Raw genomic sequence first — 15,071 nt, forward strand, 5'->3', positions numbered from 1 at the left:
TCAACTTCCAATCATTTGGCGAATGGCTAGGTTTGTTTGATGAATCTTGGTTTGTTTGTTTCAATCGTTTGGTTCGGTTTGTTTGATGATGAATCTTTGTAAACATAAAAAGCCAAAGTGTTAGGCTTATTTAGTTTGCAAAAAAGCCAACAGCTTCATTTTTGGCATCAGGTGGAGATTAAGAACAACGGCTTTTTGTGATTTTAAACTTTAAAGTTTTGTCTTGATTTTTCATTGTGAAAAACATATCCACGTTTTGTCGCTTCTACCTTTTTCAAGACTTCTGCAATGTTTGACATATATTGTTTTTCGTGGTAATGGTCACAAACAAAAACCAACTGAACTGAACCGTTTTTACTTGACAATTGAGTAGGGTAGTTTATATTAAAACTTTTTTACATTACGACGACTTGGTGTGGTACCATACTTGTCTTGAAGATTGTCTTGACTTTTTTTTTATCATATATACACTTTTTTGGTGCTAATGTTTACATGTTTAAGTTTTTTAAATATTAGATTTTTGCCAGTAAGTGTTTAACTACCTGTTAGAACAGAAGTTTGCAAAAGTGAAAAGCGTGGTCAATGGATAATTTGAAAAAAGAACTTACAAAAATTGGCTGGTAAGAAATTAATCTTTCTATGTAGGCCAACAAGCCTGAGAAGTGGTAAGGGTATGTTGACTGGTAAATTACACCAAATGTATCAGTATACTTGTTGTCAATTGCTTGAAAAGAATGGAAGCAATTCAGTTTCTCTTGAGAATTCTGTTTCTCAATTCTGTTTCTCAGGCTATGGCTATATTTACACTATATAGTGTAATAATAGCCTCAATAGTGTTTCCAGATAAGGAATTCTGCCCTAACCCTAATTTGAGAAAAGTTTAAAGCTGTTGAAAACAAAACTTGTATTTTGGAAATTTTTTTTAGTCCTGGGCAAAGATCAAAACCCTAATCTTATTCCTAACTCTAACCCTTGCCTTAACCCTTCCTAGCTTTAATCCTAACTCTGGCAACATCTGATTGTAACCATGGCAAAAAGTGTGGAAAAATAGCCACTTCCTTCTCTTTATTAAATGTATCAATGCCTGATCATCACTGCACTGATCAGTGATCAGACTAAGAAGGTTGAACTCTGTCTGCAGTCATTGTCTTTGAAATGACAATTGTACTTTTTGTTTTTAGATTCAAGATACTTAGTGGTTAGCTACCGTAAGTGTAGGGATGGGCAATTCAGGACACAAGTTCTCATTAGATTTAAATCCAATTGAACAGGATATTGATTCTTTTTTATCTCTTGTCTAAATCTCACATTTTGTCAAAGAAATATGGTTGACTCAATTCACTTAACTTATTTAAACTGAAATTTAAACTTTTCTTTAAACTAAAATTTTTAATTAAACTTGATTTGTATATATATCAAACTGACCATGATTGTGTAGGCTATCAATATTAATTGAAGGAGTAATGATGCCAGTTTTCAGTAATCTATAATCTATGATAGTAATCTATGATAACAAATTGATGGTAAATTTGATTAAGAAAATCCAAAATTGAACAAAACGATTTTACTTCTTGTGATGGAACAATGAAGACTAAAATAATATTATTTTGGTTGCACAATGTACTTGAACAATGAACAGTTGAACACATATAAACCAACAAATCATTTCTGACCAAAAATGAAATTTGATCAAAATTTTAGGCTCAATATATATAACAAAATACTTCTACTTTGTGGTCTTATCAGGCATCTCAGTGATGATGGACTGGCAATTTGTCAAGAAGAACTTGGTCATAACCAGCAAGTACCTTCCTTAAAAGAGATCACCAAATGTGCTTTAAATGTAGGTACCAGTACTCATAATGTTGTTGTTAATAAATAACAAGTGCATCTAAAGTGATTTTGTATTAATTTTGCACTAGTTTGTGTCCTAAAGTTTAGTTTAAATGTGTTTATCATGGCATGAAGGAGTAACTACTTTACTCCTACAAAGGCAGTTGGCCTGTCAATGCTGAAGGACTCTACAATCAAGTGGCTGCTCGAAGAATGCCAGGACATTTGACCCCAATGAAACGTAGTCTAAAAAACCAACCTCTCATACGAAAGAAGAAGAATGGCATGAACATGACTTTGCAGAACCGTGCGTGGAGGAGCAGAATAATATATTTGGTTCACCAATTGAGCACTTTGCTAGCAGACATCTTGCTGTTGCATTGCGCATAGCTCACCGCTTCGGCAGTTTGAGCACTTTGGCAAGATGGGTGAAAGTACCCGAATGTGGTTCATTGCATACCACAAATAGAGAAATCACCACGCTGCATTACTTATAGGCAGTGATGTACGCACATACAAAAAATATTGACGCCGTCAGCGCAAACGTTCGAAAAACCATACGCCGTATGAGTCAACGTAACTTGTAAAAAAAGTTGGCGGCGTCAGCGCATACACTCCGAATGGCCCGTTTTGGCAAGTCCGATTCGGCGAGTCCAATTTGGCTAGTCCGATTCGGCGAGTTCCCTATTCGGCGATTTTTTGAATTTTTTTTTTAAATTATCGGGTATCGTAGCCTAATTATCATTGCCGTTTTAGGGGTTGGGGTTAGGGGGTAGGGTTAGGGTCTTATTTCAACATTTAGCGATGTTAAAACGATGTAAAAGCGGCAAAGATAATTAGGTTACGGTACCCAATAATTTTTAAAAAAAATTTCAAAAAATTGCCAAATAGGGCTCTCGCCGAATCAGACTCGCCGAATCAGACTCGCCGAATTGGACTCACCGAATAGTAGCAGACCCCATACAGTAGCGTAAACTAATTTTGTTTGCTAGGCGCCAAACATTCACACGGTCATGGGCGCCGATCCCTATAGGACAGTGGGGACATGTCCCTACCATCTTTTTACATGTCCCCGCCTTCTTTCTACATTATTTTTATATCGTAAAAGGGAAAATATTAACCGAATGTCACAATTTTATTAGTCAGACGTTTAAAATCTATTGAAAGGAGGGGACAAAATTTTTGTTTTATACGAGAGGACCCCGACCGTAGTAGAAATGTTTTGTTATGCGGGAAAACCCTGGTGCAACTCGCAAATTGTATTTGTTTTGGTCCGACTCCAGACAGGTCCGACTCCAGACAGTGCAGAGTATTAGAATTACTTAGAAAGTCGTACAAGCATGTAGTACAGTAGGCTCATGCGTGCAGCTGCTGTAAAAGCAGTGCTTGATAATTATAACTCAGTATTGGAAGCCTCGGAAGCAGCCGTGAGTCAATTTGATTCAAATGTAGCAACGTCTGCTAAATTGGCTTTTAAAATATTTTTCTCGGTGTCGAGTGTGCTAAGGTTGTTAGCGGCATTGTCTGTCATTTAGTCTCTGGAACATTTTAATTAACAAAGCCTTGCAAGGTTGCACGGTGACTGTGGCTGGCATGCTTGAAGGTGCTGAACTCCGCCATCTACGCAGTGAATAAGAATTTCATCGTGTCTTTGTAAATGCTGAGAGGTTAATGGAGGATTGCAATTGCAACCTTGTCCTTGAGTCATTGAAATTGTCACGTCTCAAAAAATCCCAATTGTCTTCAGCATGGACATGGTCAACCTCCTCAACTTCAAACACCAGAGACGAAATATCGGTCAGAGTATTTTGCAGTCATTGACAGCGCGCAGCAAAATCTTACTGACTATTTCAAGTCGATCGATCTTGAGCACTACAAAATTCTACAAGAATCACTCTTTAGTGGAAAACTACAATCACATGTGGTAGACCATTATCCTGAGTTCTCTCACACAGAGTCTCTTGCACAAGAACTATGCTTCCTTCGGAAGCAGTAACCTACAATGGAAAATCGGTGGAAGATTTTCGAATAATATTCAAGAAGATGCCATCCGCTGTTCGGCAAATCTCTCCGCAAGTGGAACTTTTTGTGCGATATTTGCTCATTTCACCAGCCAACTAGTGTTCAGCTGAACGGTCATTTTCAACTTTGCGACGTATCAAAACTTGGTTACGATCTACCATGACACAGAAACGGCTAAATCATGCAATGGTCTGTCATGTGCAAAACAAAGTTTTGAATTCGCTCAACCTCCAAGGACTTCGTTTTTAATTCGCCGGAGACTAGTTGCCGAGTGTTTAGACGCCTGCTGTCCAATGCTGACGCTGACAGTTAAAATATATAGGCTACACAAGTACACATCGCATTAAACTTGTACCTACTGTATTTGTTTGTTTGTCAGAACAGACCCATGATCTTTCTAGCTTGCTTTGCTCGTCACCGCTTTCCACCTTTCCTAGTAAATGTCCCCACCAATTTTAGAGAGCGATCGGCGCCCATGCACACGGTATAAACCACTCGAAACAAACAAGTTTTATTTTGAATTTCCACGAAGAAACACAAGCATCTGAAAGTGTTCATCTGACATTTTGCTGTGTTTTGGTTCCAATATGTCTTTGCCCATTGAAAACATTCTTTCAACTGCAGCGCTGGAAGGTATTGGCATGTTGTAGCGAAAAAAATACATTAAAAAGTATGCGTTGACGCTATGCGCTAAAAAAACGTGAAAACTTTACGGCGTAGCCTCAAGTGCAAACTATCCAAAAAAATGTGGCCGCAAGCGTTAGCGTTACAAACTAAAAGTCTATGCCGCAAGTCTGCGGCGTATACCTACATCTCTGCTTATAGGCCTAATGGTAATGAGGCATTCCTGTCTAGTGTACGATTTACTGCTCTGAGGAAACCTAAAGATCGAAACAGTGGCGTCCTGTGTGCAGTTATATAATAAAATTATGTATATAATACAAGTAGAGATGTTTAAAAAGTGTTTTTGTAGTTACCTTTTTATATGATTTTTGCTTGCTATGGAATTTTCAAGCAACACAGGTTAATAATAATCACGGTCTGCTACTATTTCAGGATCTAATTCACAAAAATCCCAATTTGGAATCCGCCTTTTTCAGAGATTTCTAAAATTTCACAGGGGCATCTGTTTTTTCAAAGAGATTAGTTTATAAAAGAGATTAATCAAATAAAGTCTCAGCCAAAAAGTCTCAGCCAAAAAATAAAAGAGTTGTCAAATGGTGTTTTATGATTAACAGTTAGCGGTTGATCGAATGAAGTCTCAACGAAAATGTTTCAATTAAAGTTGCTAGATATTGCTATAGCCTAATACCTGCAAGCTATCAGCTAATTTACATCTACCTCATTGGGGTCTGCTACTATTCGGCGAGAGCCTTTTTCGGCAAGTGCCCTATTAACCATCAGATTAATTTCAACGTGGATTGTATCATATATTGTGAATGTATGCTTTTTGAGGTTAGTTGGAGAGGTGACTACTCGTATCAACTTATATGCTTTTAAGTTTAATCTGTATCAACTGATGCAAGTTAAACTTAGTTACAGGGCATTTTGTTTAAAAAAAATTTTTTTCTGTTTCTTTTCAATTTTTGTATAATGTAAAAAAAAACCTGCGTTTTAAAAGTGAAAATACAGTTCGTCAAAGAACAGTCCTAAAAATGATTCACACCACTAAATACATATTAGAATATGTACTTGACTCTTTCTTATTTTTTCTTAATCTTTTCTTTATTATTTATTCTTATCCTTTTTATTTTATGCAGTTGGATTTGACAAAAATAGGCAGTAAAGTTTTACCAGAAGATCTCAATAAAGGCAAAATTAAAGAGGTGCTGTGCATTTTCTTAGAAGTATCTACATTATATTATGACATGGCTAAGCTAAACATTCACTTTGTCTAGTGTTTCACTTTTTAATAACGTTTTTGATGTGACGACATTTTAATGTACACAATTGCTCCCATGTGTTGCATTTCATTTTGTGTATAGACAAGTTCGAAGAGAACTGTACGTACACTAAATTACATTATAGATTTGATGCACATTTTATTCTGCGTTGACCTTTAAAAGCTCATAATTTACGTTGAATTAAATGTCGGGTTTGTGAAAAAAGATTAGGATTTTTGTGCCACTGTTATATAAACAATAACATGCAACATAACTGACATCACACAGTGCACAATACTATTTTGTTGGATTCTTCTTAACTAGAGAGATTTGGCCGATTTTTTCAAATTCACATGACTGCTAACAGTCTGATTCAAATTTTTTAAAATCACTGTTTTCACTGATATAAGAGACATTTTAGTTGAACTGTCAGCAAAAATCTGCAACAGTGGCAATAGTCTGCTTTTTTTTACGAATTCTGAGATTTATATGAATGATTTTTGGTTTTGAATGCAATCTAGTTACTAATAGAAATTTATGGGATGGATTAATTTACGTATGTTATGTTGCCTATTTAGTATTCATTTACCTGTTGCCTATGATGTATAATTGTATGCTTAATTTCAGTTCAATGGACCTTGTGTGTTGCAAGTTGTTAAGACTCGCAATGCTGCTGCTCCAAAAGCAAACGAAACTTCATCAGTTGCCCCCAGAATGCTTCAAGTTCATTTGACTGACGGCCATAAAACCTGTGTTGGCTTGGAACACGGGAATTTCCAAAACAAGCTAAGGTAAAGAATTGTAACACCTTGATTAAACATTACGCTGTCTTGAAATGCAATGATGTACTAGGACTAGTTGGACATACAGCGCCTGCACAGTGTACACTGCACAGTCGTTTCATTACTAGTTTTATCTCGCATAAAAACTCATTTGTTTATTTTGGGTGCTTAGACAATGTAGATAGTTATATACTGCGTATGTGGACAATATCAATTGCCTAGAAAAATAGGACAATTTGTTTCTACAATGATTTAATAATACTGTGATTTTTTTACCAAGATAAACTTTGTTTTTTGTTCTGCTAGGAAAGTGTCAATGAATGCAAGTGATGACACTTTTGCTTTTGTAGTTTGGAAACTCCACCGGGATCAAAAATATGCATTAAGGGTTGCGTGGAAGTACGAAATGGATTTCTACTTTTGAGTTTCGATCACGTCTCTGCGCTTGGAGGGAGAGTAGAAAGCATTTACAATAAATGGATTGTTACGAAGGTACCGGGCATTGCTCTTAAAAAGATAGGACGTTGAAAAAGCGATAGTTTTTACCGTTTTTTTATATTTTATTTTAAATTAAGATTTTTAAACAATTGTATTGTTTTGTTTCTTAGGACGCTGGTGGATTTTCCAGATCAGTGACAGACGTAGACGATGCGCCCCCTCCGTTTGTTCAGTTTGGAAATGTGAGTATTTATACCGTTACCCCATTGCAATAATATCTTTGTTGACGGGATACTACATTGTGCTAAATTTCACGCCAATTTTCAGAAAATATCTTCAAAGTACAGCACTAACAAACCGTCCTTGCAAAAGTCTTCCACTAAGCAAGGAAAAGACGACGACGATAACAAGGAATTTACCGAACAAAGACATGCCGCCATTGCTGAGGTGAAAAAGAGCATGACCGATACAGCCGGGAAAACGTTTGCCAATGGAAAGGCAAGAACGGTCGAAAGTGAGTGTTTCCTGAAGTTTATTTGCTTGGTGCAATTGCAATGCCATCCGGCTTGTTTCTGCTCATTTAGCACTTTAGATGGGCACCATTGCGTCAGTTATAACGATGTTTTTCTTCGTCATTTTCAGAAACAACCCCTTCAACATTTAAGAAAGAAATCGTAAAATATAATGGCAAAAACCCAGCGGAACCTCAACAATTTAACCAAGGCATTTACAGACAGGTGAGTCATTTATCTACTGTGCTAGCTAGTCAACATGTTTTAAACTTAATTTTTCTTCAAGTACCTATACTGTTACGTTGATGATTAGTATATATATTTCAGACAGCTTTTTTTCTGTATTGAACGTCACAGTAACTCTACTCTGTGCGGTTTTTTCTCTGGTAACAAGCTAACATCTTTTCAGCAAGGTGCTTTTAAGATTGATGAAAATTCTTGCGACAAAATTGTCCAAATGGGATTTCCACGCGAACGTGCGACCGATGCTCTTCGCCAATTCAACAACAACCTCGAGCGAGCTCTGGAGCATTTACTCGGCCCTGGCGGCAACCAAGCAACCAGTGATGACAAATCTCGCGTGCTGAGACCAGCTAGAAATGAAAGCTTTAGAGGAAAGAGGAACGATAAAAGAGGTGACTATGTTATACAGTTTATTGCTGCTATTGTTAACATGCTTTCACCACTTAAAGCTATTTCAAATGCATACCAGCATCAGTGAATGTAAATAAACTTGACTAACTATGTTATACCGTCCTGCTGCTTCGAACGATGCAGTCTGCTTTTTTGCTGTACTTACACACGGCGTTTGCCAGTTAATTATATATGCGGTGTTTGCATTATATATTTCAGTCCACTTTTTAGATTTTTGAGAACAATTTTTGGCACTGGGCTTTTCTGCTTAACTATGTACCATTGTGGTAGGTTATCTTGGTCTTTCTGGGGGTGTAGTGCTTGGAAACAAATTGCAGAACATAGCATTGGCAGTTACCTCCAGATGAAGCAGAAGGTCTGGTTATCCCTCGATGTTGCTTGTGAAAACAAGCACATCCAGGTGTCGTACCAGGATACGACCCTTGGCGTCCCTCAAAGGCGACGACATATCAGCGCCACTACCAAGAAATATATTTCACATTTGAATTACATCGGCCCATGGAGATGTGTGAGTGTGCGCGATATCTTTTTGCGCAGCTTGAAGAAGCAAGAAATGTCTAGAAATTTTACTTTTAGGTAGAGGCCGTGGCCAATCTAACAGAAGCAGAGGTGACAACGATGATGACTCGCAGCGTCAGTCGTCCAGCACAACTTTGTTTGACTTCTTCGAACCAAAAATGGCGCATGCTCCCGCAAGTAAGTTATTGTTTTTCGCCCGACGTTGCTTGTAGACTAAGGCGAGCTTTACGTTTTGTGTAACTGTATAATAATTTGTGATATTGTCTTTCAGGTGAATCTAATGACATTCCCGGTACTTCTAAACTATGCAACAGCGCTAACGGTACGATAGACGAAGACGAGGCGATACAGGAGGAATCCATCTTGGCTTATGTCAAGCAGTTGAGTTTGGTTGAGACTAGAGGAGGGACATCGCCTGAACGACAAGTTCGACGCACTGAAGGTAATTGTGCTGTGTATGTGCGGACTATTTATCTTCGCACCGGGAATGTAAAAGTGAAGTTGTGAAAGTTTTGCATACTTGAATAAGCCTAAAGCGTTGACACAGTTCCAGTCAGCGCGATTGAAGTCTTTTAACAAAGTATCTTACCCAAGTCCAGCTTGGTAGAGAAGTGCTTTTTACGATCGCTTTTTTATCGCACAATCCAAGGCTTGAACCGGTGTTGTAGAATCGTGTTTCTTTATTTAAAGAAAAATACAAGTCAAAAGTCAATTATTTGTGTTGTATGATAGCGGTTTGACATTAAGCATTCCGTGATTAGCTACCATTAGATGAAATCGCTCGACTGTGACCGTAGAATTTACTTTTGGAATTAATCATCCTAATGCATGTTTTTAGACCCGCCACCCAATAGCGAAAAAAGGGAAAACTCTGGAATTGCAAAATACCGTGGACAAGCGAATAACGACGGAGCAAATGATGAGTCATATGACGACAGAAGAAAGTAAGTTTTTATTTCTAAACTTTCGTATTGTCCTTTCCTCGACGATAGTTCATCGAATGTTATCATTTCAGCTACAACAGAGATCACTCTTCCCAGAATCCTCCTAGATACAGAGACCGACGGAATAAATACTCTCAAGACAGACAAGGCCCTCGTGAGGATTATTACAATTCCCATGATCGATATGAGCACTCTTCCTACAACCCTGAGAGAGACCGAGGCGGACGAAGGGACAGAAAACCTTTCACAAATGATCGTGAACGTAATCACGAAAATGACTATCATGATGGTGTTGACCGGAGAGAATATCGCGACAACAGAAGGAGACCCCCTAGGGATGCCGATAACTACCCCCCTGCGCAGTCACATGACAACTATAATGGCCACCGCAATAATAGAGGAGGAAGATTCTTGAAACGATCCGACGCTCGGAAACCCCGGAACGAGCATCAGAATGAACTTCCTCCACGATTCCAAAAGAAGCAGTTGCAGAAGGTTGGTTGTTATTAAGCCTGGTGGCTACTTGTTTTTCGAATGGTAGAAAGATTTTTGTTCAAAGCATATTGACTTTCACTAATACGTTTAATCATCAGTAAGAAATAAAAATGCACACTTTCATAGTTAGGTATGTCATATTAGGTTGAAATTTTCGGCAGCAAGTCCTTGACAGCATAAAACTAATGCATGAGGGTGCTTCAAAATATTTACCGAATTTTGTAATACTTTGCTGCTATTTATTGTTTTTATTTGTAGGCTAGTCAAGGCTACCGAGTCCCTAGACCATCTGCTGAGAGCCGTGTCGAACAAAGTGACAAGGTGGCTGTAGCTTCTCATAATAAAGGTTTAACTTTGGCCGACACCGCTCGGCATCTTGGTACGGAAGCAAATCCTTCTATGCAACCTCCACCTGATCCTCCTCATCCAGAAAACTTTGAATCTCATATGGTTACCCGACAATCGCACTCATCAGCATCTCATTCTTATCAAGACCAAAGACAACAAGTCAGAAACCAATCCTCTGATAACTCCTACAGCCCTTCGCATTCAGACCGTGAACATCGAGACATTGTTTGGACTCCCGGTATGATGTGCGAGGCAAAGTATTGGGAAGATAATCAAGTAAGTCCAAGCATCACGACACGTTTGTATGCAACTTTGATACTCATTTGTCAAGAACGTTGGGTCGCTTGAAAAAGATTATCTAGATGCCTGTTTCGGTGTTATGCCGCACAAATCTCTAGATGTTGTCTTTTGATCATGTCTTTCCCTTAGCTAGTGACAATACATTACGGGACGCGCAGCTTCGTTTTTCCGGCCACACTAGAAGGGCAATTGACAATTTCCTTACGCCTTGCTTTAATCTTGCTTTCAACAAAAAACACTTACATTACTTAAAAATCAACTTCACTACTCTTACATAACCCATAAAAAGCGCAATATTTTGTAAATTGGAAAAAAACAACAACCCTACTAATATGACGGATAAGCTAAAAGCAGGTGTAGTTTCGCATTCCTATGATAATCCCATTCCCTTAAGCACAGTAAACTTTACATAAGTGACCGATCTTCTGATGACTTTACGTGTGGCTTGCACTTGTCATGACGAAAAGGTTTTTGTACTGAACTTTTAAGTTTTTTTGTTGTTTTCTCGACCTGGGATCAAGCCCAGGTCAACGTAGCGTTGCAGACGAACTACCTAGGCCTTGTGCTGCATAATATTATAACTTGTCTTATGTAAACAATATTGGTTGGTTGGCCCCATAGCCGAGTGGTGAGAGCCCTGGAACGGCAATCGTAAGGGCGCCGGTTCGACACCGCTCAAGAGCATGCGGCTGTGTCTTTGGCAGGACACTTAAAGGCATGTCTGAATGTGGACACGAAGATTGGCTTCCTTGCCTTCCCGTCCAGTTAAGGGGGCAGTTCTACTTAGAATTGCATTTTTCGTACTTGTCATAAATAACAAGCTACACACAAAAGTTCACCCACAAACCCCAGCAAACCATATATTGCTGGAAAAAAGGAGGAAACAAGCTATCCAAAAATATTTACTTTGTTAGGCTGGGGCAATCCATTAAGGGTTTATACCATTTTGAATTTGTACATAAAACCAACCGATTGTCTCCATTGCAGCCCTAAAAACTCGAAAATGGCTAGAGGTAGGGACTTCAAACTGCATGGTGATCTAATAGGTTATCCTAGCCATAAATTGATAGAGGGGATTTTTTTTAACTCTTTTATTTTTTTTTAAATAAAAAATTGCATACTTGCTATGCATCGAGAGTAAATTTGACTTCAGGATTTGGTAATAAAATATTTGTTACTCTGAATATCGAAACAGAACTTAATTATTATGTCCGTAAGGGTCTACTGTACATCTGTTACAAATTTTAGCCAATTCTGACAAGTAGTTTTCTAGAAGAAACATTTTTAGTGCACAAAAACATGATTTTGAGTAAATCGCATTTGAAAAATGGAATTAGGTAAATTTATGCCTTTGACTTTAAATGTGACTTTTTTCTATGTCCATTCACAACAACTAAGGGAAAATACAAAACATCTTGTAACTAACATTTTCACAAAAATGCAAATTTTTATTCACATTTTAAACTGACTGCATATTCGGAATCTACGATAAATCTCCAATATAGGCTATATCAATAAAATAAAATAAATTTGAATTTTTTTTTTTCCAAGTAGAACTGCCCCTTAATCTAAATCTTCAACCACCGGGTGTTAGCCTGGATACGACAAACAAAACAAACAGTATTGGTCGTAAAATAACATCAACAAAACATCTCCATAATTTGAAATGTTTAAACTCTTGTCATTGTGTTCAATAAATGGTTAAATTCTCTTTGAAAATTTGAGCCATTTTTCTTCGTTTTTGTTTTTCATTTGCTAATTTACACTGTAACCGTTGTGCTGCATCCCTACACCTCATGACGTAGTGATGCATCCAGTTATGAACAATTCGATGCCATTTCATAAAATATTTCTTTCGAAACGACTTCTCGATTTCTAACTTCAATGTTTACGTATCGTTAAAAATCAACTTTTGTGTAAATCGCAAACAAACCACACGTCATAAAGTTCGTGTTGATTTTATTCAGTTTTACACCGCGCGTATTGATGACGTCCACCATACAGAGCCTACTGCAGTGGTCACCTTCATTCCGTACGGAAATGCTGAAGAAGTTCTTTTCAAGGACATACGACCTTTGAGATCTGAGGTTCGTGTCTGCTGTCTCAAGCACTTTGATGTTTTTTAATGACTCTGGCATCACTTTGATGACTCTGACGTCACTTTGTCATCATTTAATGACTCTGACGTCACTTTGTCATCATTTAATGACTATGGCATCACTCTTTTGCATACAAAACCACGAAAGCGTAGTACAAATGAATAGTTTACTTTACAGATGTCTGGCCCTCCCAGAGACAACGGTTCGTATGCCGGACCTGTAGGCGGACTTGAATTCACACGAGGTCACAAAGGTCCGACTCGATATCCGAACCAGGACAGGGAGAGGCGACGAGACACGCGACCCCCGCAGACGCTTTATCAACCTCCTACGAAGCAATAGCCAAGCTCGTTGTTTCGAGAAAATTCGGATGAAAAGCAGTTGTCTTCTGCGAGAGAGAAGACCCCGTGACACGATTTCCAGATTGTGTAGTTTGTTTTTCGAAGTAGATTTGATTTCTTTTCGAATGCGCAGCGCTTCAAGTTGTAACGTTTTGGCATTCGGTCCGGCGAGACGAACGCTAACCACCTGTTGTTTCAAGTTGAAATATTTCACAAGCGTTATTTTCAGCCATTGATTTTTTCAAAATGCCGTGTTCAGGAATTATTTTTGAAATGGAACAAGAGTTCGCTGAGCTGCAACAATCCGCCTTTAACAAGTTTACGTCATGCCGACTGAAACAATCGAAAGTTACTGCACTTCTGTACCTGGATTACGTCAGTTGCTTATACGTCACGCGATGTCAAAAGTAACTAAACACTTTGTCACATTTGTGATTACGTGCATTTTTTCAATCTTTGTCAGAGTTGCGCAAAAAGATATGATTTTGTGACATACCGTATGGTGGCGGCACAGAGCCATACTCACATCTTACAAGATGAGTGTGAAGTCTCGGATTAGTAAAGAAGCATTGAAAAATTCAATACCACCTGGAGCCTATTAATTAGTTTCGCTCGCATCTCGAATGCAGGCTACTTAGTACGCCGTGCAGTTCAGATTTGTCTGCCTTGCTTTGTTTTCCCCGTTGAAGCTATAAAATTACCAAGATTGAGAATATTTGCATGCAGTGAATGTTGTTCTCACCTGGAGCTGGCTATCAGGTTACATGACGTTGAGGTGCCTTGATGTCCCGTTTTTTTTTGAAATCGTGGACTTGCACGGAGCTATTTAATTACTTATGATTTTGCCCAGTGGACAAAAGTTGTCGTTTTTACACCTTTGAAACGATGTAAAGAGATCAATGTAACTGGTTACGTAGTTGATTTTTGACTGTCTTCAATTTTCGTTTTTGATTATCGTTTTTCGTTCGACAAACAGGTTTTTATGACACGAACTAGTTTTTTTTTCTTAATTTTTACCTTCAATAATTGTCAATAGTTTGACGAAAATAAAGCATTATTGTGTTGTCACGATAGGTTACCATCGCCTAAAAGAATGTATTGCACGATAATAGTGATCTAGAATAAGTTATCACAGTGTATGGAAAAGCTGTTTTTTTTCGTAGCTTGTACTTGCGTACTTGCAAAAAGAAACAGTAACCTCTGTATATGCATTGAAAGGTGTCGTGGAGAAGCCACCAAGTCACTGTGGCGGTAAGACAAGTTTTCAGCTGATTTTTTAGCTGACTGTCTTAAGGTGGATTTTTTAGCGAAATTGTTGCTTTTTAGTTAAGTTACCCGCTGAAGCCGTTGATACGGAACTCAGCATACAGTATTTCATAACTTGTGATTGTTGATGGGCTGTTGTTGCTCTTATAAAATGAAGATCTTTTTTTAAGAATGAATCATTTTTAAGCGCTGTTTAGATTTCAGTTACAAAGCGCTTCCACTGTGCTAGATATCGCCTTGATCGTCGCTGTGTCAGGTGTGGTGCTTCATCAGTCGCACTGAGTTGGCTGATACAAACGATTAGTATTGAAACATAAAACTAACCTGTTTCACATTTATCATTGATTGTGTTCGGTTACTGAGTGATCTGATTTCTTTTAAAACAATAAAAATATTCCAACTTCTGTATGTCTCTGTCGAGCAGCATTCGTGACAAGAAATAAAGGAACCATTTTGATGTTGCACCTTGCTTGCCAAGGTACTTGGCACAACGGTTTGAGCATTTTTCAGACGTTCCATGTTAAACAAACGTTAGTTTATGTACGTCTGAACTGATGTTTTTTTTACAACAAAATTCTTCCAATCTAGCTAATTCGTGTAGAGTCTATAAACTGTTGCAGAACATTTCATTGATG

The 15,071-nt window shown here is 38.1% G+C and overlaps 1 protein-coding gene across 1 annotated transcript; it reads left to right on the forward strand.

Moving 5' to 3' along the window:
- The first annotated feature begins 511 nt into the window (after window positions 1-511).
- LOC145779550 (tudor domain-containing protein 3-like) lies at window positions 512-14,834 on the forward strand. The gene is made up of 16 exons (XM_082591161.1): window positions 512-620; window positions 1,747-1,843; window positions 5,616-5,681; window positions 6,366-6,529; window positions 6,871-7,012; window positions 7,129-7,200; window positions 7,286-7,472; window positions 7,601-7,695; window positions 7,880-8,105; window positions 8,701-8,820; window positions 8,915-9,085; window positions 9,482-9,587; window positions 9,659-10,082; window positions 10,341-10,706; window positions 12,698-12,817; window positions 13,007-14,834. The coding sequence occupies exons 1-16, from the start codon at window positions 583-585 to the stop codon at window positions 13,169-13,171; spliced, it is 2,559 nt and encodes an 852-aa protein (XP_082447287.1). The 5' UTR covers window positions 512-582; the 3' UTR covers window positions 13,172-14,834.
- The last annotated feature ends 237 nt before the right edge of the window (window positions 14,835-15,071 follow it).

Source organism: Aplidium turbinatum, chromosome 11 (assembly GCF_918807975.1).
Source record: "Aplidium turbinatum chromosome 11, kaAplTurb1.1, whole genome shotgun sequence".
In the NCBI taxonomy this organism is placed as follows: Eukaryota; Metazoa; Chordata; class Ascidiacea; order Aplousobranchia; family Polyclinidae; genus Aplidium; species Aplidium turbinatum.

What these genes read in the sequence shown, in the direction of transcription:
- LOC145779550 (XM_082591161.1), top strand. Translation starts at nt 583, where the DNA reads ATGGATAATTTGAAAAAAGAACTTACAAAAATTGGCTG. An exon ending in AAAGGCAAGAACGGTCGAAA is followed by an intron (nt 7,473 to 7,600) that starts GTGAGTGTTTCC and finishes CGTCATTTTCAG; the next exon opens with AAACAACCCCTTCAACATTT. An exon ending in AGTATTGGGAAGATAATCAA is followed by an intron (nt 10,707 to 12,697) that starts GTAAGTCCAAGC and finishes GATTTTATTCAG; the next exon opens with TTTTACACCGCGCGTATTGA.